The 24,035-nt window shown below is 44.7% G+C and overlaps 1 protein-coding gene across 3 annotated transcripts in view; it reads left to right on the forward strand.

Annotated features, from left to right (window-relative positions):
* The first annotated feature begins 476 nt into the window (after positions 1-476).
* Positions 477-24,035, forward strand: part of STOX2 (storkhead box 2) — a 226,206-nt gene continuing 202,647 nt past the window's right edge. Inside the window, exon 1 of one of the 3 annotated variants that reach the window (XM_063637664.1) lies at positions 477-1,214. In XM_063637664.1, the coding sequence (XP_063493734.1) occupies positions 851-1,214 (364 nt within the window). In that variant the 5' untranslated portion in view covers positions 477-850. The remainder of the gene's footprint in view (positions 1,215-24,035) is intronic. The other 2 variants (XM_063637665.1, XM_063637663.1) reach the window with 2 other exon arrangements.

Genomic DNA, 24,035 nt, shown 5'->3' on the forward strand with positions numbered 1-24,035 from the left:
GAATTTTCTTAAAAGCATCATTGTTACCTTTCCTGTAACCTCTTCACAAACCGAGGGTTAATGGTTGATTGGGTTTCCTCTAGGGTAGGCCAAAGTATATGCTGAAGACAAGAGAGTAGAATTCCACAAGAGTTTGGGAGGAGGGACTGATGACAATTTTTCGTGGTTGACTAAGTTTTTTAAAAAGCCACTTCTAAGGGTACATTCATTAACCAGTCAGCGAATCCACTTGTTCCAGCGAGAGGTGGGAGGTGGGGGCAGGGGTGGAGCGTGGGGAGGAGCGACACTCGCCGCTCCGGAATCCGTGCCTTCCAAGTGTCGCCGTTGCGTCCCCCCACCCCCCGCTTTCTGATCTCCCTCGAGGCCCAACACCCAAACGCTCACCCCTAGGCCATCAGCGCTCCCCGACCACCTCCCTCATCGGACTCCTTGGGATTCCTCGGGCCGCGTCCAGCCGAGGGGGTTCCCGGGCCCGGTGCGCACTTCCCGCCCCCTCACCGCCTCCTCCCGCCTCTCCGCCCCCGCGAGGCCGCTGGGCGCCCGGGGAGGCGAGGTGCCGCGGCCGGAAAATGAGCGCTGCCCGAAGGGTGGCCAGGAGCTGCAGGTAACGCGCTCCAGAGCTCGGGCCGGAGCGGGCCCCGCACGCCGTCCCTTCCCCGCAGCGACCCGCGGGCTGCGCCCAGGGACTGCGCCGGGCGCCCGGGCTGCAGGGACGCTGGGCGCGGGGGGAGGCGCGGCCAGCCCTGCCCTGGGGGACGGTCGCGCTCCCCGCTGGTTTTGCAGCCACGTCCCGGCGGCTGTTCCTGGGAGCGGCGGGAGGCGGCCTCGGTGAGCCAGGTCGGCGCGGCAGATGCCTGGGAAGATGGAGAAGTTTCTGCAGATCGCGCCTCACTCCCTGGCCATCGTCCTGGGCCCGGCAGAGGGGCCGGCGGGGGAAAGGCCAGGGGCAGCCCGGCCCGCGCCCCCGGCCCAGCCCCGCCAGCTCGCCCGGCACCACATCGGCTACGAGATCTTCGCCGACTTCAAAGCCGAGAACATGCAGCACTTCTGGAACAAGAAGGTCACGGCCGCGGTGGCCGAGACCTTCTTCCTGGGCTGGATCGACGAGCAGGTCCTGCTGATCCAGGGCAAGGAGGAGCATCTGGAGGCGCTGCGCGAGGGCTGGACGCGCCGGGCCCTGCGGCCGCCCTCGGGCTTCCACATCCGCTGCCTGGGTGAGTGCGACCGCCGCGCGCCCGTCCCGTCCCTTCCCACCGAGTCGCGTCCGTGCCGTGCGGCCGCGGGTGCCCCGCCCTGTCCCAGACCGCCGCGGGCACCGCCGAGGCTCCCCTGGGTGCCCGCGTCCCTGCCGGGGGAGGAGCCGGGGGCCCTCTGCGAGCGTGGGATTGGGGAACTTCCTGGCACCGAAAGGAGGGAGCCGTCCCATTCCCGGTGCGCCGCCCCCGCCTGCCCGCGGGAGCCTCCCCGGTGGCGGGCTGTGCCTGGGGCCGGCCAGGTGGGAGCCGCGGCTCGGCGGGCGGCTCGGAGGGCGCGGCGCTAGGGGCGTGTGAGTGTCCGCCTCCCGGCACTGCTCCGCGGAGGGAGTGCACGGGCCGGGCGGAGGTGGGTGGGGAGGACTCCGGGGCTCGGGTCGCGCGGGGCTCCCAGCTGGAGCGGCGGCTCAGGTGCGCCCGGGACGCCCTTCCCTGGGCGGCGACTGCGGGGGACGCGCCAGGAAGCTCGGGTGGGGGCTGAGTGTTGCGCGCACGCATTTCTCAACGAGACAAGGCTGCAGATTTCGTCTTAAATGTCTCACCTGCAGCACATCTAAGTCGTTTTGTGTGTTTGAGGGAAGGAAGAGACACAAAGAGGCCGGAGGAAAAAAAAATCTGATCCTCAACAAAAGAGAGCAAAACGTGAAGAGGCGCAGAGTCTCCTAGAGGTGAAGGTCGCGGCCGCGCTTCCAGTGGTGCTTTGACTTGCTGGGTTTTATTGCACTACTTAATTTCCCCTCCTTAATCCAGTTTGCATCACCTTTAGAATATACTTTTGAGTTTTGTACTTTGGGTCCGGCAGCTAAAAGCGTACATAGTAAATAGTAAAGCTTTAGGAAACAATTTCAAGGAAGAAAGCATTCTTTCTAGTTCCGCGGTTTAGAAATTCTTTCTTGACATTTTGGGAGGTCAAAAGTTCAAACGCTAAAAAACTGTAAAGCCGCCTTTTTCGTTACCCGCTGTTGCTATGCCGCCTTCCTCTGAAGGATTAGCTGTTACCTGCTGATGTGTCTCCATCTATGCGTGTGACAAATTTATAGCATTTTTATTTTGTTGTGTTTTGCCTATTTTGGCATAGAAGAGATCTTTACAAAGCTTTCTTTGACTTGAGTAGACAAAAAGCTAGTAAAGTTTACATCTTGTATATTTTGTAACCTGCGCTGAATTTCAAAAGGTGCCTTAATTTTCTCAATTCTTTTGAGCAAAATCCTCAGTCTCTGAAATTAAGCGGACTCCGTAAAGGGCCGAGATGAACGCCTCTGAGACTTAACTTGCTTTTGCAGTGTAGGACTGTGACACATTAGGACTTAAGGATATATGTAGTCATTTATATGCACCGTATAGATTGCTCTACAGGCTTTTAATAATTTTCTTTGAAACTCGATTTCACACTTTTTAATGTTTTATTTTGCAAAATTTCAAATATATACAAAAGTAGTATAACTCAAAAATATTATATTGAACCCCCACCGTGTACTCATCATCATCCAGCTCCACAAAGTATCAATGGCATGGCCGGTCTTATTGCATTTATACCCCCATCTACCCCCTACCAGTACTATTTTGAAATCCCAGACATTATATCAACTTAATTTCATTTGTAAATATTTCAGTATGCTCATTTTTTTTTATTTCAGCAGAATTTATAAGTTCATAGGAATTGGTGATCTGTCATATTAACCAAAGAGAAATATTTTGGCAATTTTTAAAGGTTCCAAATTGCTCTAATTGGTTGACTGTTGCCCTGACCTGGGTAGGTGGCCTGGCCTGAGCTGTCTCTGCTGACTGGCCGCTGATGGGGCCTGCCAGCCTCTGTAGTACTGAGCTCCTCGTCTTACCTCTGCGCCCTCAGTGGAAGCAGAGGGATTCCCTCTTGAAGCCCAGGCATCAGATAAAAGAGCAGGGGTGATACCTGCTGGGATCCAAGTGGTAACTTTCTTTTGAACTGCCTGGGGGGTGGGGTGGGTTAAAAATCTCCACTGGAATTCCCATTTTGCTTCAGTAATGACGGTAAAATGCTGAATTGTTTGAAAGATTTTTGTCTACTATAAAAATTCTCAGTATCTGCTGCAGGCTTCCTCATTTTTTTTTGTTGCCAGATCTTTTATTGGGCTTTGCAATTCCAGTCTGGAAGCTGATGAGGATTGGCTCACAACCTTTTATTCTGAGTCACAGTACACGTGATGACAAGTTCAAATGCTGGCAGGGAGCCGGGGGGGGGGGGGGGGGAGGGTGATATGGGGGATCCTGGCTGAAACTCTACTCTGAAAAGAGTGATGTTATCGTAGGAATGGCCTAGAATCGATCTACCGTTATATGTACAAAACCAGAAACCAAATGCTATCTTTGATACTTTATTATTAGTAATACATTTCTTGCAGCATCCCTTTCAATTGACCCCCATCTGTAGTACATATATTGTCAGGTCCTTTTACATTGTTTTGGGATTTTAGCTCCTTATTTCATGCACATGAAACGGCCATAGAGCCAGACACATAGATGAGCTTTACAGGAGGCGCATTACATTCGCACCTGTTGAACTTGAATTAAGCTCATCAGTTACCAATAGTCCTCTAAAATAGCTGATAGCCAAAAGCTTGTTCAGATCTTATTCTTGTGGGGGATGTTGTGTGGGATAAAGATTATTTATAAAAATTGGTTGTGTTTCAGATGATCTCTTAGATCCCACCATAGAGAGTGGTAATAAAAGTGTTCCATTAGATCCTGCCGGTGAAGAAAGGAGAGGAACAGTTTTGCCCCGTCTCTTGACTTGGATTCGCCTGGGTGCATGATTTCACACAACCCAGAGCAGAGAGGCTCACAGGCGAGGAGAGACAGGCAAGCCCCGGTGCTTTTTTCTCACTGTGCTGTGGTACAGTTGAGGCAAACCTACACTTTCACAGCAGGATTTGCCAGGAGTTAATATTTTATTCTGTAACTTGAAACACCTGTGTTGAAATCGTAAGCATTTTGGTGCCTGTAATTCCAAAAGTATATGGTTCTAACCAACTGTAAAACTTCAGGTGAGGGTTGGACAACAAGGAGATAATTACTGGATTCGACAAGAAGCAGGGTGTTAAGTCACTCAAAGGAAAAGTGGTTTTGACTTGGCATCTTCCAATCCACTACTTAGAAATAACCTACTAGAATATGCAAGTCCATTCTTAGAAATAACCTGCTATGGGCATATAGAAAAAAAGTCTGGACTTTTGATTTTCAGAACCCTTCAAAGGGTATACGGGATGCTGGTAATGTTTTAAAATTGTGCTGTATATTTTGAGTAAATCACAGTAAATTAAAGCCCATACATGTTTATTGAGTGCTTTCTAGCTCCAGCCTCTGTGTCACTCCTGCAAGTAGGAAGACTGATGGGACATGCCATCTTTTGGGGTATTCTGACATAAGAAATTGAGAGTGTGCTAAATGCTTTGAGGACTCTTTGTTTTGATTGAACAAGAAGCAGTGACTTCTGTCTTGTGAACTGGTAGGGGAGGTTTCCCAGGTAGGAGGCTTGAACTTGACCTTGTGCAGATGGAGATGGGGGTGGGGCAGGAGTTCTTCCAGAGCAGGAGAACTTTCCCTGCTGGGGAAGGAGGTGACCGAAGCTTGAGTGAAGGCTTGGGGTTAGAGAGTTCCTGATGTGTTTGGAAACTGGCTGGGGTGATAAGACAATGGGAGAGGGCCAGATGTGAAGATCTAGAAGCCACTGGGGGCTTCTAAGCAGGGGTGGGAATGACATGATTTGATCTGTGTTACAATGAGAATTCCATGCCAGTGAGGGCGAAGGGTGGGACTGGGAGGGGATTAGAAATAGGAGCACTAGCTGGGCCTATTGAAACAGAGGGAGAAATGCCAAGTGCTTCTTTAGAGTGTTTGCCCTCCTTCGGTACACTTGCACAGGCCACGGTTAGGACCCAAAGAAAGACACCATTAGTCTGGTTGAGGCTGGAGGGCCTTCTAGCCTCAGCCACAAGCCCTTAGCCTTTGTGTGGAGCCATGTACTCCCCCTCCAGACCTCAGGGAGCACAGGTGCATCTCTGTCCCCAAATGGGAAAGTGGCACTTTACACTTTCCCATTTGATCCTCACATGTTTAAATAGTTCAGACCAAATACACTTTTTTAGACTTTATATCAGAACTTGTATTTTGCATTATAAAATTGTTTAGAACACATGGGCATCAAGATTTTATTCTTTTCCACAATTTTTACTGGTTTTCTCAAAAAGAGTTGCTTTCTTGAAGTGATTGCCCCAAATAGTAGATTTTTAAGACAGATTTTTTTGTTTTTGTTTTTGACACAAGGTTTCATTCTGTTGCCCAGGCTGGAGTGCGGTGGCACTATCATGGCTCACTGCAGCCTCCAACTCCTGAGCTCAAGTGGTCCTCCTGCCTCAGCCTCCCTAGTAGCTGGGCTATAGGCACACACCACTATGCCTGGCTAATTTTTAACTTTTTTTTTTTTGTAGAGACAGGGTCTCCCTATGTTGCCAAGGCTGGTTGTATTAGTCCATTTTTTTTTTTTTTTTTTGAGACGGAGTCTGGCTCTGTCGCCCAGGCTGGAGTGCAGTGGCGTGATCTCGGCTCACTGCAAGCTCCACCTCCCGGGTTCACGCCATTCTCCTGCCTCAGCCTCCCAAGTAGCTGGGACTATGAGTAGTTGGGACTACAGGCACCGGCCAACACGCCTGGCTAATTTTTTGTATTTTTAGTAGAGACAAGGTCTCACCGTATTAGCCACGATGGTCTCGATCTCCTGACCTCTTGATCCGCCTACCTTGGCTTCCCAAAGTGCTGGGGTTACAGGCGTGAGCCACCATGCCCGGCCCGTATTAGTCCATTTTTATGCTGCTGATAAAGACATACCCGAGACTGGGCAATTTACAAAGGAAAGAAGTTTAATGGAGAACTCACAGTTTTACATGGCTGGAGAAGCCTCACAATCATGGCAGAAGGCAAGGAGGAGCAAGTCACATCTTACATGGATGGCAGCAGGCAAAGAGAGCTTGTGTAAGCAAACTCCCTTTTTTAAAACCATCAGATCTCGTGAAACCCATTCACAATCATGAGAACAGCACGGGAAAGATCCATCCCCATAATTCAGTCACCTCCCACAGGGTCCCTTCCATAACACGTGGGAATTATGGGAGCTATAAGATGAGATTTGGATGGGGACACAGCTCCAAACCAAATCACTGGTTTTGAACTCCTGGCCTCAAGCAGTCCTCCCGTCTCAGCCTCCTAAAGTGCTGACATTACAGATGTTAGCACCCAAGCCCGGCCTAGAATTATTAAAAAAAAAATGTATACTCCACAGACATTTGTATATTCAAAAGAAGTTATAGTTCAAGAACTTAGTTAAGTCAACTTAAAATTGAATAATATTCCTAGACAAATAGCTTGAATTGCTTAACAATTGTTTTAAAGCCTTTTAAATTGTAGATATTGATTCATTCAGTGACTGGAGCATTCACCAGTTCCTGGGATGTGTTCTAGGCACTGAAGTGGAGAACAAGTCAGATACAGTCCCTGTACTTTTGGAGGTTCCGTTCTAGTGGCACAACAGACATTTGAAAAATTAAAGAAATGGTCCAGGCGTGGTGGCTCACACCTGTAATCCCAGCACTTTGGGAGGCCGAGGTGGGTGGGCCACTTGAGGTCAGGAGTTTGAGACCAGCCTGGCCAACATGGTGAAACCCTGTCTCTACTGAAAACACAAAAATTAGCCAGGTGTGGTGGTGGACACCTGTAATCCTAGCTACTTGGGAGGCTGAGGCAGGAGAAACGCATGAACCTGGGAGGCAGAAGTTGTAGTGAGCCGAGATCGTGTCACTGCACTTCAGCCTGGGTGACAGTGAGACTCTGTCTCAAAAAAAAAAAAAAAAAAATTAAAGAAATACAAATTTCTAATATTTTTAAGTGCTGTAAAAATTAAGCACTTGATAGAATAGAGAGCGTTGGGGAGAAATGACAGAATAGCTAACATTTACATTTATTGATCAACTATTTTCTAAATGCTTTATTTTTATGATCTAATCTAATTTTTAAGACACTTATACCATTTAGGTATCCTTATTTTATCCATATACAAATAAGGACCTTAAGGAACAGAAAGATAAATGTTCTCCAGGGATACCTAGTTAGTAAGTGATAGAGCCAGGATCTGGACCGAGGCCCTGGGATGCTAGAAGCAGTGTTTTGGATGACTACTCGACAGTACCTCATTTGGGGTGACACTTGACGAATGAGGCAGGTATCCACCAACCAGCAATGACAGAGGAGCAGATGGAAATCAGCTGGCTATGCTGGAGAAACAGAGAGGGTGGCCCATGGGGCTGGGCTTGTTGAGCCAGGAAAGGAGAAGAAGGTGTGACTGCAGCTGAGGTCAGAGGCAGGCCCAGGCCAGGTCCTGTGGAGCCGTGTGGGATGGTGTTCTGCAGAGAGAAGGCGTGAGTCTCCAGAAATGTGCTCTGGGTTGGGGTCTGCAGAAAATTTAGAGAAGTTTAAGAAGCGGGCCTGGCTCCTAAAGAAGCTTACCTCTTATATTAAAATCACAGGATTAAGTCTAAACAGTGAACAAGGCTGTGTTTAAAACTTTAGTGACTTCTAGCTAGTCATAAAAAACCATTTTTATGAATTACCTCACTTTGGCTCAAAGATGTTTTCAGCAAAGGCATGTCAGTTTCATTGCCATAAAGCATTTAGAATGAACTTCTGAGATTCCAGGTCTTGCTGTGATAAATCTGGTTTTGCAAAGATTTGTAAATTTTACTGCTTATAGATCAGTTATGATCTTGAGCATGTTTGTTTCCTTGTGGGTTTACTTTGAATTTGGAAAATAAATTGCATCAAGAGGTAAATTTGCTGGTTATTGCCAAGTTCTTTTAAAAGGGCTCATTAAACTAAAATGGTGTCTGTATCTTGCGACGAGTTGAAAGTATTTAGATGCTTTCTGTTCCTGAGGTCGATCACATATTTTGGGGTAAAAACCCGGGAAAGTTCGTTATATACAAACTATTTGCTGCAAGGAATTTTAAATGTCTTCAGTCTGCCTAAAATATAACACACAGTGATGATCTGGTCACCTTAAAAATAGCATTTTCAGTGTATGACGGGGGCTTTAACATTAGTTACTTGAAGTTTGGAGATTGTACTTGTATCCTTCTACTTAGTTTATATATTTGTGAAATAAGTGTTTTTTTTTTTTTTTGAGACGGAGTCTCGCTCTGTCATCCAGGCTGGAGTGCAGTGGCGCGATCTTGGCTCACTGCAAGCTCCGCCTCCCAGGTTCACGCCATTCTCCTGCCTCAGCCTCTCCGAGTAGCTGGGACTACAGGCGCCCGCCACCACACCCGGCTAATTTTTTTGTATTTTTAGTAGAGACAGGGTTTCACCGTGGTTTCGATCTCCTGACCTCGTGATCCGCCCGCCTCGGCCTCCCAAAGTGCTGGGATTACAAGCGTGAGCCACCGCGCCCGGCCGTGAAATAAGTTTTAAACCCTTGTTGCATAGCTGTAGACGTGACATAATTTCCAACATTTCTTAATTTGGAGGAAACTAATGACATGGTCTATAGTTTATCTCAATGAGGAATAAATAGATGTATTGCCAAGGTACAAGCTTTGGATCTAATTTTTAAATTTATAGTATACTATAATAATAGCTAGATCTGGATTTTTAAGAAGGCCTTATGTCAAGAGATTTTAATCCACTTGAATCACACTGGGCCAAGCATGGTGGCTCATGCCTATAATCCCAGCACTTTGGGAGGCCTAAGTGGGGGGATCACTGGAACCCAGGAGTTCTGGACCAGCCTGGGGCAACATAGCAAGATCCCATTTCTACAAAAAAGTTTAAAAAAAAATTAGCTGAGCATGGTGCTGTGTGCCTGTGGTCCCAGCTACGTGAGAGGCTGAGGTGGGAGGACCATTTGAGCCTGGGAGATCGAAGTTACAGTGAGCCAAGATTGTGCCACTGCACTCTAGCCTGGGTGACAGAGTGAGACCCTATCTCATTAAATACAAAAATAAAAATAAAAATCACACTGGCAGGACGAGCTGGCTTAACCAGCTCTTGATATCTTGGCGTCAGTCTCTCTTGATGCAGCCCAGTCAGGCTGGACACTGCCGAGGGCCAGAGCTGGCTGTGTGTCTTTGAGAATTTATAAATGGATAAATGACTTAGATAAAGAGGTAGAAAGGATTCCTCCAAGTCTTTGGGGCCTGAAGAAGTGGGTAAGCTGAGAAAGTGCATGGGACAGTGGGAGACCCCATGCTGAGCAGATCCAGGTCTGAATTTGTCCTTATGACATTAACACTTTGGCAGCATACCTCTGTGCTGTAGATTTCACTCTGAGGATGACAATAAACACGATAAATGCCTCCATTTTCCCAATTTATTGTGAAGGCCCCATAATAATTTTCTAAAGTGAGAGCCCATCTGTCAGTGTAAAATGACTTGTCTCTGTAAGCAGGATGTCACCTCCCCGTTCCCCCATAACGTATGTTTGGGGAGCACATGATGTCCCTTAGTCTAGCTCTCTGGCATGGAAGCCGGGGATGCATATCGAGTCCAAAATCACCTCCTTCTTATGAGTCCGGGAGTCCCTGGAGCTCACAGAGGGCTTCCTGGTGTCTTGAAGGGGTGGAATCCAGTCTGGGGCACCCCATCTTCCTGCTTCCTGAGGTTGCTGCAGCCTTCTGCCTTCACTGTGAACCTCGGGATACTGCGGTGGTGCTGGCTGAAAGGCTGGCTTCCCAGGGCAGTGGCCTGCTGTGGCCTGTTTCCTGGGAGCTCTGCGTGTGACACCATTTCCTTCTGTCTCAGCCTGCTTCCTCCAGTGCTGTGTCAGGTACCTCCCTTCTCCCCCCGACCCCCACTTTCCCTCCAGGATTTGGACTATTTTTCTTTTCAAACCATTGCAACAAAAGGTTATGATGACACCTCTGCCTTTCTACTTCTAAATAAGGTCCCCCGCCGTCCAAATTTTGAGGAAACAAACATTTATGTGTTCGTGTTCAGGACGGTAGGGCCCAGGACATGCCCTTGAAAGGCAAGTGGTCTTTAGAGATTCCAGACTCCCCCGCATGGACTGCGCCCACTGCCCCACAGCTCGAAGCCCCCATGCCTGGAGGGGGCCTTTGTGAGTCTCAGATGCTTTCTGACACTTTCTTTTTTTCTTTTTTTTTTTTTTTTGAGACGGAGTCTCCCTCTGTCCCCCAGGCTGGAGCGCAGTGGCACAATCTCGACTCACTGCAAGCTCCGCCTCCCGGGTTCACGCCATTCTCCTGTGTCAGCCTCCCGAGTAGCTGGGACTACAGGCGCCCGCCACCAAGCCCGGCTAATTTTTTTGTATTTTTAGTAGAGATGGGGTTTCACCGTGTTAGCCAGGATGGTCTCGATCTCCTGACCTCGTGATCCGCCCGCCTCGGCCTCCCAAAGTGCTGGGATTACAGGCGTGAGCCACCGCGCCCGGCCTCTGACACTTTCATGCTGAAAAAGGGAGGAGAACTTCTCCATATTTAGAGGGGTACCACGGTGGATATGATTTCCAAAACAAATTTTATTGTGGACAGAAGTCCCCAGGCCTTCTGGTGTGACCCCTTTGTGATGCTTTCCACTCTTGGGACGGTCCTGCAGTCCTCGCAAACCATCTGTCAGCCTAAGGTGCCTGTGGGCCTGCCCGAGCCGCCAGCCTCTCTGGCCACCATGTCTCATCGCCCGCCCTCTTTGTCATTTGGCTTTGGGTGACACCTTCTCTAGGGAACACTTGAGCTTTATCCCTGCGGCCTTCACAGCCCCACACCCCACACCCACCCCACTCCCAGCTCAGCTTCTTAATCCTGCCTGCTTGTTTGGCAGCCTGGGTGGGTGGATGGAGCTGGAAGAGGCTGAGCTGGGGGAAGTGGGGTAGGCAGGTGAGGGCCCAAGGTGCTCTTGAAGCAGTGGGCTGTGAGCGGGGAGACGGCAGCATGGGAGACGGCCCAGATCCATGACTGGGAGCTGAAAAATGGCTAGGGAGAAGATAGAGGAAGAGGAGGTGCGAGGGGAGCAGCTGCCTGGTGTCCGTGAGGCTGCAGTGGAAGGCTCTTGCTGGGAATCAGGCCGCTTTCTTTGTGGATTTATCTACCCAACAGGCCTGCGGGGCGGGCTGAGCTCTCCCAGCCAATGTCGCCAAGGCCAGGAGGAGGACTAAGGGATCAGCGCGAGTTCCTGTAGCAGATGGACCTCACATTACACCTGCTGGGTGAAAAGAACTGTCCAGTCAGGACGAATCACTTTGTTTTTTGTTTTTTTTTTAAATCTCTGTTCTCTGGTCAATAAACCAGACTCTCCTGGACTCTTCCTGAGGAAGTGAAAGGAAGATGCAGCTCAGTGAACTCTGCGGCACTTCTGGAAAGATTTCCAGTTCTCGATCTCATTGGTTAGGGTTACATCTCTCCTGTAATCTTGTTACAGCGCCACCATTCATTCTGATCCTCGCCTAACTCCCTCCAGCAGTGCCTCTGGGCTCTAGGTTCTCCTGACCGGTCATTTCCCCTCTGTCCTGGGTTGGTCGTGATAGGCTGGGAAAGCCTCAGAAGGCCCTGCTGACTTTGGAGTTAACATAGAACCGCAGAGACGGGAAGCATCCTTTGTTTTTTGTTTTGGGGGACTTTATGGCCAGCATAGTTTGTCGAGGTTGATCACTTTCCTTTCATTAGAGCCTGGTTATTAATTTGTAACAAAAAGTTTGTTCGAGGAAAGTCTTTAATCGTTAGTAGACTGTGAAGTAAGGTAGAGAATGTAGAAAGCAGTACTTTTTAAATGTAGAAAATGCAGTAATGTAGAAAAACAAAAGCAGTACTTTAGACACTGTGTCTGTTCCCAGATAACAATGGTTACTGTAGCATCTTTGTTTCATTTTTACCTGTATCTTTAGCATTTCCTCTTATATTGAAAAAGGAACATTCTAGAAGACAGTCTTTATGCTATATACTTCTTCATTCTGTTAGATCAGGGGTGTCCAATCTTTTGGCTTCCCTGGGCCACATAGGAAGAAGAATTGTCTTGGGCTACACATAAAATACACTGACACTAATCGTAGCTGATGAGCTAAAAAAAAATCGCAAAAAACCTCATACTGTTTTAAGAAAGCTTAAGACACTGGGGGTCTTGATTGCTTTGAATTGTTTTTCTAGTGGTAGTGATGAATTTGTACTAAAGTTTTCATCTGTACACATTGTAAACAACAGGACATGCTTGAATTTTGTGGAATTTGGATACTAATTAGAGCTGTTATTTATTTATTTATTTTTGAGATAGAGGGAGTCTTGCTCTGTCTCCCAGGCTGGAGTGCAGTGGTGTGATCACGGCTCACTACAACCTTGAGCTCTCAGATTCAAGAGATCCTCCCACTTCAGCCTCCCAAGTAACTGGGGCTACAGGCATGAGCCACCACACCCAGCTAACTTTAAAAAAGTTTTTTTAGTGGAGATGACACGTCACTATGTTGCCCAGGCTGGTCTCGAATCTGCCTCTAGTGATCCTCTTGCCTTGGCCTCCCAAAGTGCTGGGATTACAGGCATGAGCCACTGTGCCTGGCCTGATCTGATTTTTATTTTTATATTTATTTATTTATTTATTTATTGAGACGGAGTCTTGCTGTGTCACCAGGCTGGAGTGCAGTGGCTTGATCTCGGCCCACTGCAACCTCCGATTCCCTTGTTCAAGTGATTCTTCTGCCTCAGCCTCCTGAGTAGCTGGGATTCCAGGCGCGTGCCACCACACCCAGCTAATTTTTGTACTTTCAGTAGAGACGGAGTTTCACCATGTTGGCCAGGATGGTCTCGATCTCCTGACCTCGTGATCTGCCCACCTCGGCCTCCCAAAGTGCTGAAATTACAGGTGTGAGCTACCGCTCCTGGCCCTGACTTTTATTTTTTAAGTCAACTCTCCACTTTTGGAGAAATACAGATATTTGTGTTTTGATTATATACTTGACTTTCTAGAAGCCAAAACAGAAAAACACACAGACTTTCAACGTTACTGTTGTATCTTTTCCTTTAGTACACGTATTTTGCATTAGCTATTTTTGATAAAATGTTTTAAGTGCTGTTTCCCTCTGAAATTCTTTTTTAAAGTTGAATTATGAGCATCTTTTATTCTCCAAAAAATTATAGATAGGTTTATCTATGGAAGACTGTGAAATGTCAGCTTTTTGTAAATCACTAACAGTAAACTGAATTCATAGAGCATAACTCTTGAATGTTCGCTGCCATTTTTACCTATGAAGAATTACCTTGTTTGGTGGTTTCCTTTCGACCTTGTAACTACAGTACTGGTCTGCATGGATAAATAAACCCGAATTCTCTACCCTTGACCCTAAGGAGGTGTAGTGGGGACAGAGGTAACTATAGCTGCCACCTTGTAGTTGCAGGGAGGGACTGGAGTAGGTGTGAGTTGGTAAAATGCTCACTTTCCAGCCCAGAAACCTCCTTTGTGTTGTATCTGGACCAGGGATTGTTGAGGATGCTTCTGCCCTAGGTTAAAGAAAAAATTCTTTAATGTTACTTTTAAAGTACTGTGAGGAAGACTTTATCAGGACCACCATGGTAGGTACAGGAACCAGTGCAACAAGGTTTTGCAGGGGGGGAGAGAAATTAGGCACAACTCCAAACACAGCATGGGCAAGTGGCAATTCACTGCCAGAGAAAGAGCTGGGTGGAAGTCAGTGGCTGGAAAATTACTACGAAGAAACATCAGGGGTGCTGTGGTTTAAACGTCTTCCCCAAAGTTCATATCTTGGAATCGAATCCCCAGTGCAACAGCGTTGTGAGGTGGGAACTTTAACAGGTGATTAGGCAATGAGTCCTTTGCCCTCATCAATGGATTAATGCTGTTATCTTGGGAGTGGGTTCTGGATAAACGGATGAATTGGCCCCCACCCCATGCAATGGCTTCTCCCATATTATGGCACAGCAGGGGGCCCTCACAAAATTCAGCCCCTTGATTTTGGACTTCCCAGTCTCCAGAACCATAAGCCAAATATACTTCTGTTGTTCATAAATTAGCCAATCTGTGGTATTCTGTTATAGCAGCACAACCTGGACTAAGACAAGGCATGAAACCTACCTAATAGAATTCTTGCTGAAGACAGGCCAGGATGATCGGACAGCACCTCGGGGGTGATGGGGGATGAGAAACCTGATCAGATATCAAGGACTTGGGTTTTTGTCAAACTGATATAGTGCAGGGTTCTTTTGCTGAAACGATTTTACAAGGAAGAGTACGGATGGGCCGGAGAGAAGGTTCAAGAGCCTGACTACAGTTTGGCCAAGCAGAGAATCTTTGTCACTGACCAGGTTTCAAAGGACGGGGAGGGGTGATAGATGGTACATGGGGACTGACACCAGTTTATTCTTAAGAGACTACATCAGTTGCTTTGGAAATTGAAATTGTGTTTGTTTGTTTCCAGTTTATATTGTGTTAAGTCTATGTTAGATCCACAATTCAAAAGCAGAAAGGTGAGAGACGTGGGCATTGCTACAGAGTTCAACTGGCTCACAGAACAAGCAGCTCCCTCAGGCAACCCTGGGAACAGATTTTCAGATGTTACAAGCACCAGGTATTTGATCCAGGCCTAAAGTATAAAGCGCCATGCTGTTCCTTTGGGTGACAAGTTTTGGTTCTTGTCACATGCTTCTCCTGTTTTAAATCTTCCATCTCCTTCATGTGGAAGAGATTGTTTATGTTTAAAACTGCTTATGCCGAATCAAGAAGTAAATAAAAGCAGGAAGGGGAATAGAAGCTGCTTATAGCAGCAAATCTAGTTTGAAGAGGTCCATGAAGACAGATTCACATGGAAATTGTTGATGGTGTTAATTCAGTGATATGTGACTAACTAGAAAATGTTTCCTGTGAAAAAAGTTTAATTCATGAATAGTTTTTCCTCTCCTCTCTTTCTTCTTTTAAAAATGAATACTTTAGATATTTCTTTGACACTATGGAAGAGATAAGGCTCAGAAAGCTCCAAAATTTCTTTGTTTTCTTAAAATAATATCAGTTTCTTTTATTCTCAAGTGTGGGCCCATTTCTTATAAAATGACCTAGTGAGAAAGCCTGGATTTTTTTTTTTTTTTTTTTTTTTTTGAGACAGGGTCTCACTCTGTCACCCAGGCTGGGGTGCAGTGGTGCGATCATGGCTCACTGCAGCCTGTACCTTCTGGGATCAAGTGATCCTCCCACCTCAGCCTCCTCAGTAGTTGGGACTACAGGCATATGCCACCACACCCAAGTAACTTATTTTTATTTTTGTAGAGATGGGTCTCACTATGTTGCCCAGGCAGGTCTCAAACTCCTAAGCTCAAGCAACCCTTTTGCCTTTGCCTCCCAAAGCATTGGGATTACAGGTGTGAGCCACCATGCCCAGCCATCTGAGATTTTCTTAAAGTCCAGCAGTTTGTAGCTATATTTGGAGTTAAAATGTGAAATCATATTTAGCCAGCAAATTTGCATGTAATTTGAAGAAACTATAACTTTAAATTTACTTTAAGTATACTCAAACTGATGATTAATTGATAAAGTCGCGTTGTGCATAATACTTTTAAAATGTCTATGCAATTTAAGGGATTTTAGATTTGTTTAAAAGAGTGCTAAAATCAGTATTAAATTTTTAAATGATTTTTTCTTCCCCCATTAAAATTTCTGAAAGTTTATTAGTAGAAAATTGGTTACATGCTGATAGAATATGCATTACCGTTGTTTCTAAAGAGCAGCTCGACATGAATTGGTGAGTTCACATAATTTCTATGACTACTTGTGAGATTGACTTTTCAGAATATAAATCTGTACTGTCCAGTCTAAGGATCGAGAGTGCAATCTAATTAAAAAAATGCTTTTACTTTCAAGGAGGGATTTACAGTATGTGCAGTTGTGTAGAGAGAATGTGAATGATTTTCTCTAAGCCCTGACCCCATGTACTCAAAAGTTCTGAACCCTAATGAATGAATGTAGCCCTTTGTAACACTGCTAACATATTTAATTTTCCAAGTATGTAGGTCATTGTGCTGATTTTGTTCTCATACCAAAAAGATTGTCCAAGCATTTCAATTAAGATATTTAATACACTGCCTTCTCAAGTCATAAAAGTTGAAAATGATTACCATTTATATGATCAATTATTTAAAAAATAATTTGCATTTACAGTCAGCCCTCCGTATCTGTGGGTTCTGGGTCCACAGATCCAGACAATGGCAGATGGAAAATATTCAGAAAAAATACGAATAAAAAGCCAATACAGGCAGGACGTGGTGGCTCACGCCTGTAATCCCAGCACTTTGGGAAGCTGAGGAGGGCAGATCACTTGAGGTCAGGAGTTTGAGACCAGCATGGCCACCATGGTGAAACCCTGTCTCTACTAAAAATACAAAAATTAGCCGGGTGTGGTGGCAGGCACCTGTAATCCCAGCTACTTGGGAGGCTGAGGCAGGAGAATTGCTTGAACCTGGGAGGTGCAGGTTGCAGTGAGCTGAGATCACACCACTGCCCTCCAGCTTGGGTGACAGAGCGAGACTCTGTCTCAAAAAAAAAAAAAAAAAAAAAGCCAACATAATCTAACAACTATTTACATTGCTTTAGGTATTATGGGTAAGCTGGAGATGATTTAAAGAATCTGGAAGGATGTGAGTAGGTTATCTGTGAATACTCTGCCATTTTATGTCAGGGACTTGAGTATCCGTGGATTTTCGTATTCTTGGTGTCTGATCCTCTGTACCGAGGGAGGCCTGGGTGTTCTACTTGCTTATGTTAGCAGGACACTTTGAATGTGTCTTTCCCATTAGATTGTAATTCCTTTGAGGGTGGAGACTATAAACTTCAGTTTATATTTTCTAGCTCAGTTTTCTATGTAACGTGGATCTATAAGTATTGCATAAATATCCTCACAGGTAGAGTTAATGCTAATTGGTTGCTGGTAGTAATTTCTAAACTACCATTTTAACACTGGGGAAAAATACTCAGTACTGGCAAGGGTAAAATAAATCTGATACCTTAATGTACTGCCAATGATATTATAAATTGAAAAAACTCTTCTTTGGAAAGTATCTTGGCAGTCTGTATTAGAAAGCCATCTAAATGTTCATATAGTTTGATGTAGTAATTCTATTTCTAGGACTATCTCTAAGATAATATTACAAAATTTTGGAATATTTGTAATATTGTCTTAGAGATAGTCCTAGAAATAGAGTTACTGCATCTTACATTTTGTAGAGAGCTATATGTAGGAAGCTATTCATTACACAATTTTTAAGAAAGAAAAATTGCATATAATCTAAATGCCACGAATGGAAAGTGTTAGGTAAATTATGGTTCTTTATATTGGGTGGAATAGTATATATCTGTAAAAAAAAAATCTATGAAGGTTATGAAGCAACATAGAAAAGTGCTTATGATATATAATGTCACTTAGAAACACATGGAATATTTCACAGCAATACAAATTAGAACAAAATCTTAAACCAGATGCATAGGAAAGATGGGAAAGAATAACAATAATTACTGTATATTGAGTAATTATTATGTTTTAGAGACTTTGCCGAGTAATTTTTCTCACTTAATTTTTATAAATGGCTCTTGGTTTGTTCATTTTGTGGATAAAGACACTGAGCTTAGAGAAGTTGTGTAATCTTGCTCAGCCACATTAAGTGATGGGACCGCATCGGGACCAGGTCTGCCTGTGGGATCCAGGGTCTGTGCTTGAAACTGGTAATTTGCAAATTTTTCTGTGTGTCAGAATCATCTGAGAACTTCAAATAGATAAATGAGTGAGAAAACAAATACATGCCCCGTGGCCACCTCCTGAATTAGAGTCACCTGGCAGACAACCAGAGCCCAGCACGGTTTACACCAAGCCAGGGTCTAGTGCCAGCCTGTCGCCAGCATTTAGGACCCTCTGCACATTCCGTTTGTTGTGTACAACACAAATATTAAAATACATACAAAAATACACAAATATTAATACTGCGAATATTAATAGTGGTTGGATTTGGGTTAGAGAACTAAGTGATTTTAGTCTTTTTCTTCATTTTCAGATTTTCTTTAGCGATAAATGATGTTACTTTGAGTATAAAGATTTAGTAAAGAGAAAATTGAATAAAAGGTTTTATTTAGAGTCCTTCTTTTGGGGGGAATATTTTATTTTATTTTATTTTATTTTACTTTTTTCAAGACCAGGTCTCGCTCTGTTGCCCATGCTGGAGTGCAGCGGTGTGATCATAGCTTGCTGTGGCTGCCTGGCTCAGGTGATCCTCTGACCTCAGCCTCCCGAGTGCCTGGGACTGTAGGTGTCCATCACCATGCCCAGCTAATTTTTATTTATTTTATTTTAATAGAGAAGGAGTCTTGCTATGTTGCCCAGGCTGGTCTCCAACTCAAGTGATCCTCCTGCCTCGGCCTCCCAGTGTGCTGGGATTATAGGTGTGGGCCACTGTGGGCCTGCGTTGTTGCTTTAAAAAACCCATTGTGAAGATGCATAAGTGGGGGAATGGAATTGTAGTCAAAAGAGGCTTAATCTTAGCAAAATATTATAAAATGTGTCAGTCTAATGATGATTACACTTAATAGCATGTATTAAATTTATTTCCGTTACAACATTGCTTTAGAAATTAAAATGAACAATAGATTTTAATAAATAATATATTAATTATATCTCAATTTAAAAATAAAATAAAATAAATTGGACAATTACAAAAAGCCAGTGAGACTGGCCTGTTTAGCTCTTTGACAAGCAAGAGAGAAAACTATAATTGCAGAACATTTTTGTTGTGAAGGAAGGGGAATAAAATTCTTTTACTCATAGTTGAGAAGAAAAAGAGTGAAGTGAGATATTAATTACAGGACACAGTGGACTTTATTGTTAATGTTCAACCTTGTGGTCCTCAGTGTGGGGAGGTAAACACGAGATCTTTTGAATGAGGTCTCTTGAACACTGCATGGGCAACAATGTGATACCTTAAATAAGGTATAAATGAGGTTGAAAAGTGCCTATTTTCAGGAAGGCAGAGGAAGATGTCAAACTTTAGACAACTTGTATGTGTATTTTAATCAGCCACTTATTTTTATATGTTGATACTATTTACATGAGATGATAAAAAATCTTGCATACGTGGTTGGACACCTGGAGTAACCTTAGCATCCAGTGTCCAACAGTACGTTGTTGCAACATCTTCCTCACTTTGCAGGCCTGGCCAGATTTCAGAATTCCTGGGTCAATTTGGAAGAAAACCAAATTGATTCGTAAGGAATAACCAGCGATTTCATGAGTGATTCATGTGGACGTGAATGTATATTGTGAAAAGTAAGAGGAATATTGGATGTATTTTTAAAAGCCGAGCAGTGGTGCCAGTTAGCCTTAGTCATAAAAGTCTTATTTAAAAAATGGTGACCTCAATAGCAAAGTCATGGAATCAACACAAGTGCCCATCAACAGTGGATTAGATAAAGAAAATGTTCATATACAGCATGGAATACTATGCAGCCATAAACAAGAATGAAATCACGTCCTTTGCAGCAACTTGGATGCAGCTTGAGGCCATTATCCTAAGTAAATTAATGCAGAAACAGAAAGTCAATACCGTATCTTCTCACTTATAAGTGGGAGCAAAACAATGGGTACACATGCACATAAAAATCGGAACAGTAGACATCAGATACCCTAAAAGGAGGGAGGAGGAGGGGGAAGGGTGGAAAAACCACCTATTGAGTACTGTGTTCACTATTTGGGTGATGAGTTCACCAGAAACTCAAACTTCATCATTACATGATATATCTGTGTGACAAATCTGCACATGCATCCTCTGAATCTAAAATTTAAAAAAAAATTCAAAAAAATTTAAATGGTGAAGTGTATTCATTTATTTTGGAAACATCACTTTTCTTCCACACATGAGATGGAATGGAACTGGAACACATTACTGAAATCCACAAAAGCTGTGAAAATTTTATATTAAATAATCCCGTAACTTGAAAAGATTTTAAAAAGTCCTCATTAAAGATAGTCTCATGAAAATTAGCATTTTTTGTGTATCTGCCAAAACTTCTTTAGAGAGGAAATGGGGAAGAAATTCCAGATGATGTCTTTGTCTAACTCTGTGGACAAGGGCTGCATTGGCTGAATTGATGACTTAGCTGAAGCTATTGAATTTCTAGTGTTGCCTCAGATCACATCATCATTTTTGCTGTGAGCTCTGATAATTGCAGTTGTGTTCAACTCCTGGTGAGTGCAGCACATGCTTCAAGTCATGAGAGATGGAAAAGGACTACTGTTTTCTGCAGGTAGGTGGCCACCACTAAAGCCTTGAAATGCTGTCCGCATTCTTGGAAGCTAGTGAACTGAATCAAAGAGGAAACGAACCCTCCAACTATTTTGGGGGCTGATCTGTGTCATTCATAAAAAAATGGCTTCCAAAACTGCTTAGTAGTCTAGGAGAAAACCTCAGTCCTTACCAACAAGATGGTTCACCGTGTTCGAAAGAGTGTGCTACACACCCGGAGGCGTGCCTTGCTTTGCAACCCTTTGCATGGGTTGCAAAGGGTCCGTCCTTTGCTGGCGATCAGTGGGGAGTATGGTTGCCAGACTGTGAGCTGAAAGATATAGTAGCCCTATTTTTGGAACTCCAGGGAAAAAATCAAATTGTTTGTACTTAAGAAAAGTCCTCAGGTGGAGCATTGTGTATTTGGTAGAAAGACTGGAAACTCCAAGTACACAGAAATGGAAATTGCAAGGGATAAAAACAAACATTATAGTTCATGCATTTACAAACAGTTTTTAAATTATGAGCCACCAATTTGATGACACTCTCAAGACTTTGTGAAAGTGACTTTTAAGAAGTTACATCTCATCCAGTTTAGGTGAATTCAGGTCACCTACTCTTGACATGAGTAGAGATTTGCATTTGTGACTTGTGAGGAGAGACCTTTTCTCACTGATGGTATTGAAAAGAGAACTCCAAGTGAGGTTTGGGAAGAGGAATTTGATTCAGGTGCCAGATATACTTTACAGATCACTGTGGTTATCTTACATTAAAACAAGCAAATGTGCATCTTCAGGTATTGTCTTATTTCTTTCACTTACAGACATTTGCTGCACTGTTCACCCCGCCTCACGCAGCAGAACACTTGGGTATGAAGTAACTCTCACTGTACTTTTGGTGAGCAAGCACCCTCAGCATTAAAGAAAAATTACGTGACAAGAAAAAATATGTATGTTTCAAGGTGACTATAAATATTTTTCTTTTAAAATATCATTGCTTTGATATTTTTCATTGATGTGCTTAATTTTACTTCAGGTAAAATGAAAGGAGGGCATGAGATATTTTATGTTTGTCAAAAGGAAGCATGGGTGAAAAAGGCTTGAACGGCATCGCCACACTAAATCACAAGGAGGAGAAAAGGTTCTTTCTCCCTTTGTCTTGCTGGCTTTAGGGCCAGGCTCTTTTTCCATGCAAACTGCCCTTGCCTTTGGAGGAGAAGGTGGTGAGGTTATGCTCTTAAATAGGGTAAGCAATGTTCTGGAAAATAGTTTTACAGTACAGTTGAGATTTGGAGTGCTTAGAGAATGTGCGTTATGGTATAAGTATCACAGTTAAACTAAAATCCCAATGAGTATTAGTTCATAGTACTTCTTTTACTCTCTTTTTGAGGTATGCGCTAGTCACACCATTAAAATGATCTGAAAAAATCCTGACTTTTTTTTTTTTTAAGAGGCAGGGTTTCACCATGTTGGCAAGGCTAGTCTCGAACTCCTGGTCTCAAGTGATCCTCCCGCCTCGGCCTCCCAAAGTGCTGGGATTGTAAGCGTGAGCCACCACGCCCAGCTAGACTATTTTTATTTCATTACCAAATGATGTTCTGTGTTCATGAGGCTGATAACCTGTTTGTGCATGTGTGTCTCTGGTTTTCACATTTTGCCCCTATTATTAGGGTCTTTTCTTGTGAGGAGGTGGGCCACTCCGTGTCCCTTCCCTCTCCTATTGCCGCTTCTCTCATTGATGTCATTGTCAGGTGACACACCTGGGTACCCTGCCAGGAGCTCTGGATTTGAATGTTGGCCCCTCATCCCTGCTCTACTCTTTAAAAGCTGCGGGATCTCAGACAAGTGGCTCTCCTATTGGAGGATTCAATGAGATTAAAACCATAAATGTATCAATTTATTCTTTACTGTTTTAAAGCTTTGAGTTTTGAGTAAATTTCTTTTGGTCTGTCTGCTTATTTAGACGTAACAGTCTATGGTTATTAGAATTATTAGGCTATGTGTCCTGCAAAGGACTGAAATTGTTATACTTAGTTTCAAAGTATGCAGATTGAAGAACAGAAGCTGTCTGTGCAGTCAAATCTGGCTGATCCCCATTGTGGTTTTTGAGACACTCAAGGTAACTCAGAAACCAGGAGATTAAAAAAAGAATGAAGCTAAGGAGTTTTTTTGGCAAAGCACGGTGGCTCATGCCTGTAGTCCCAGCACTTTGGTAGGCCAGAGTAGAAGGATCGCTTGAGCTCAGGAGTTCAAACACAACATAGTGAGACCCCATCTCTACAAAAAAAATACAAGAATTGGCCTAGTGTGGTGGTGAACACCTGTAGTCCCAGCTACTCAGGAGGCTGAGGTGGCAGGGTTGCTTGAGTCCGGGAGGTCAAGGTTACAGTGACCTGTGATTGTGCCACTGTACTCCAGCCTCTGGCAACAGAGTGAGACCCTGTCTCAAAAAAAAAAAAAAAAAAGAAAGAAAAAGAAAAAAGGGATTTTTCTGTTCACAGTTCTGTTGAGTTCCTGGCCCTCCTTTCCTGATGCTAATCCAATATAGCGTAACGACTTAATTTTGCTCTTGAATTGTACACAGAGGCTTGGTGAGAACCCTCCCTTGGCTGGAGGCCCGTGTGTAACCATATGGTGCTTCACGGAATGCAGATAATGGCTTTATTTTCCTCCCTGTCTTAATAGGTGGAAGCCTGTGCTAGCAGGTAGAAGATCTTTTAGAAAGAACAAACGAAAGCGTTACACTGGTATTATTCATGCCAGAGCACAGCAACTGTTAGCTGCTCTGAAAATTGTAATTCCTTTTCTTCTACCTGCTGGATATTTTCACCCATGACCCTTAAGAGAATGTGGGTGATCCCAACCCTTGCTGCGAAGGTCATTGCTCACAGCTCCCCACCTTGCTGTGTCCTTTGTTCTGATGTCACTGTGGTTGGTCCTGGGGCCTCTTTGGGAAGCTGGCAGGCAGGTAGGCTGGGAAGGTGAGGGTTGGCACGTGTCCTCTTTCGGAACTAGAGGGTGCTGTCCCCACTGTCACACCCCACCACCTCCCATTTGGGCCCTGCCTAGAGGGGAGGGGAGGGGTTCCTGCTACTCGGGCAGCCTCCCCCTCTGCATCCCTGCGGAGCACCTGTCCCCGTCGCTGTCCCTGTTCCTGCCGGGCTGCATTCTGACCCCTGCTGCAGGTCTGTGAGTCTGTAGGGTGGGGTTCTAGTCACAGAGTTGGAGCTTAGGATCTAACAGAAATGGATGGGGCTTTAGAAGTCTGTGTCCCCCACCCTGCCCTTCCCTAAAAACGACGCTTGTGTATAGGAAAGGTGATACACTCTGTGTTGGGTCTTGCAGCCAGGCTGGCTGGGGGTGCCTAGGTCTCTGGGATTTGCCCTCCTGGGCGGGGTGCTCTGCAAACTTCCCGTCCTGATCAGCCTTTCAGGATCCAGATTATGGTGTCTCTGCCACCCACGTGCTAGGGAGCATCAAACCCCCATAAGCCACAA

The sequence above is a fragment of the Symphalangus syndactylus genome, chromosome 4 (assembly GCF_028878055.3).
Source record: "Symphalangus syndactylus isolate Jambi chromosome 4, NHGRI_mSymSyn1-v2.1_pri, whole genome shotgun sequence".
Taxonomy (NCBI): Eukaryota; Metazoa; Chordata; class Mammalia; order Primates; family Hylobatidae; genus Symphalangus; species Symphalangus syndactylus.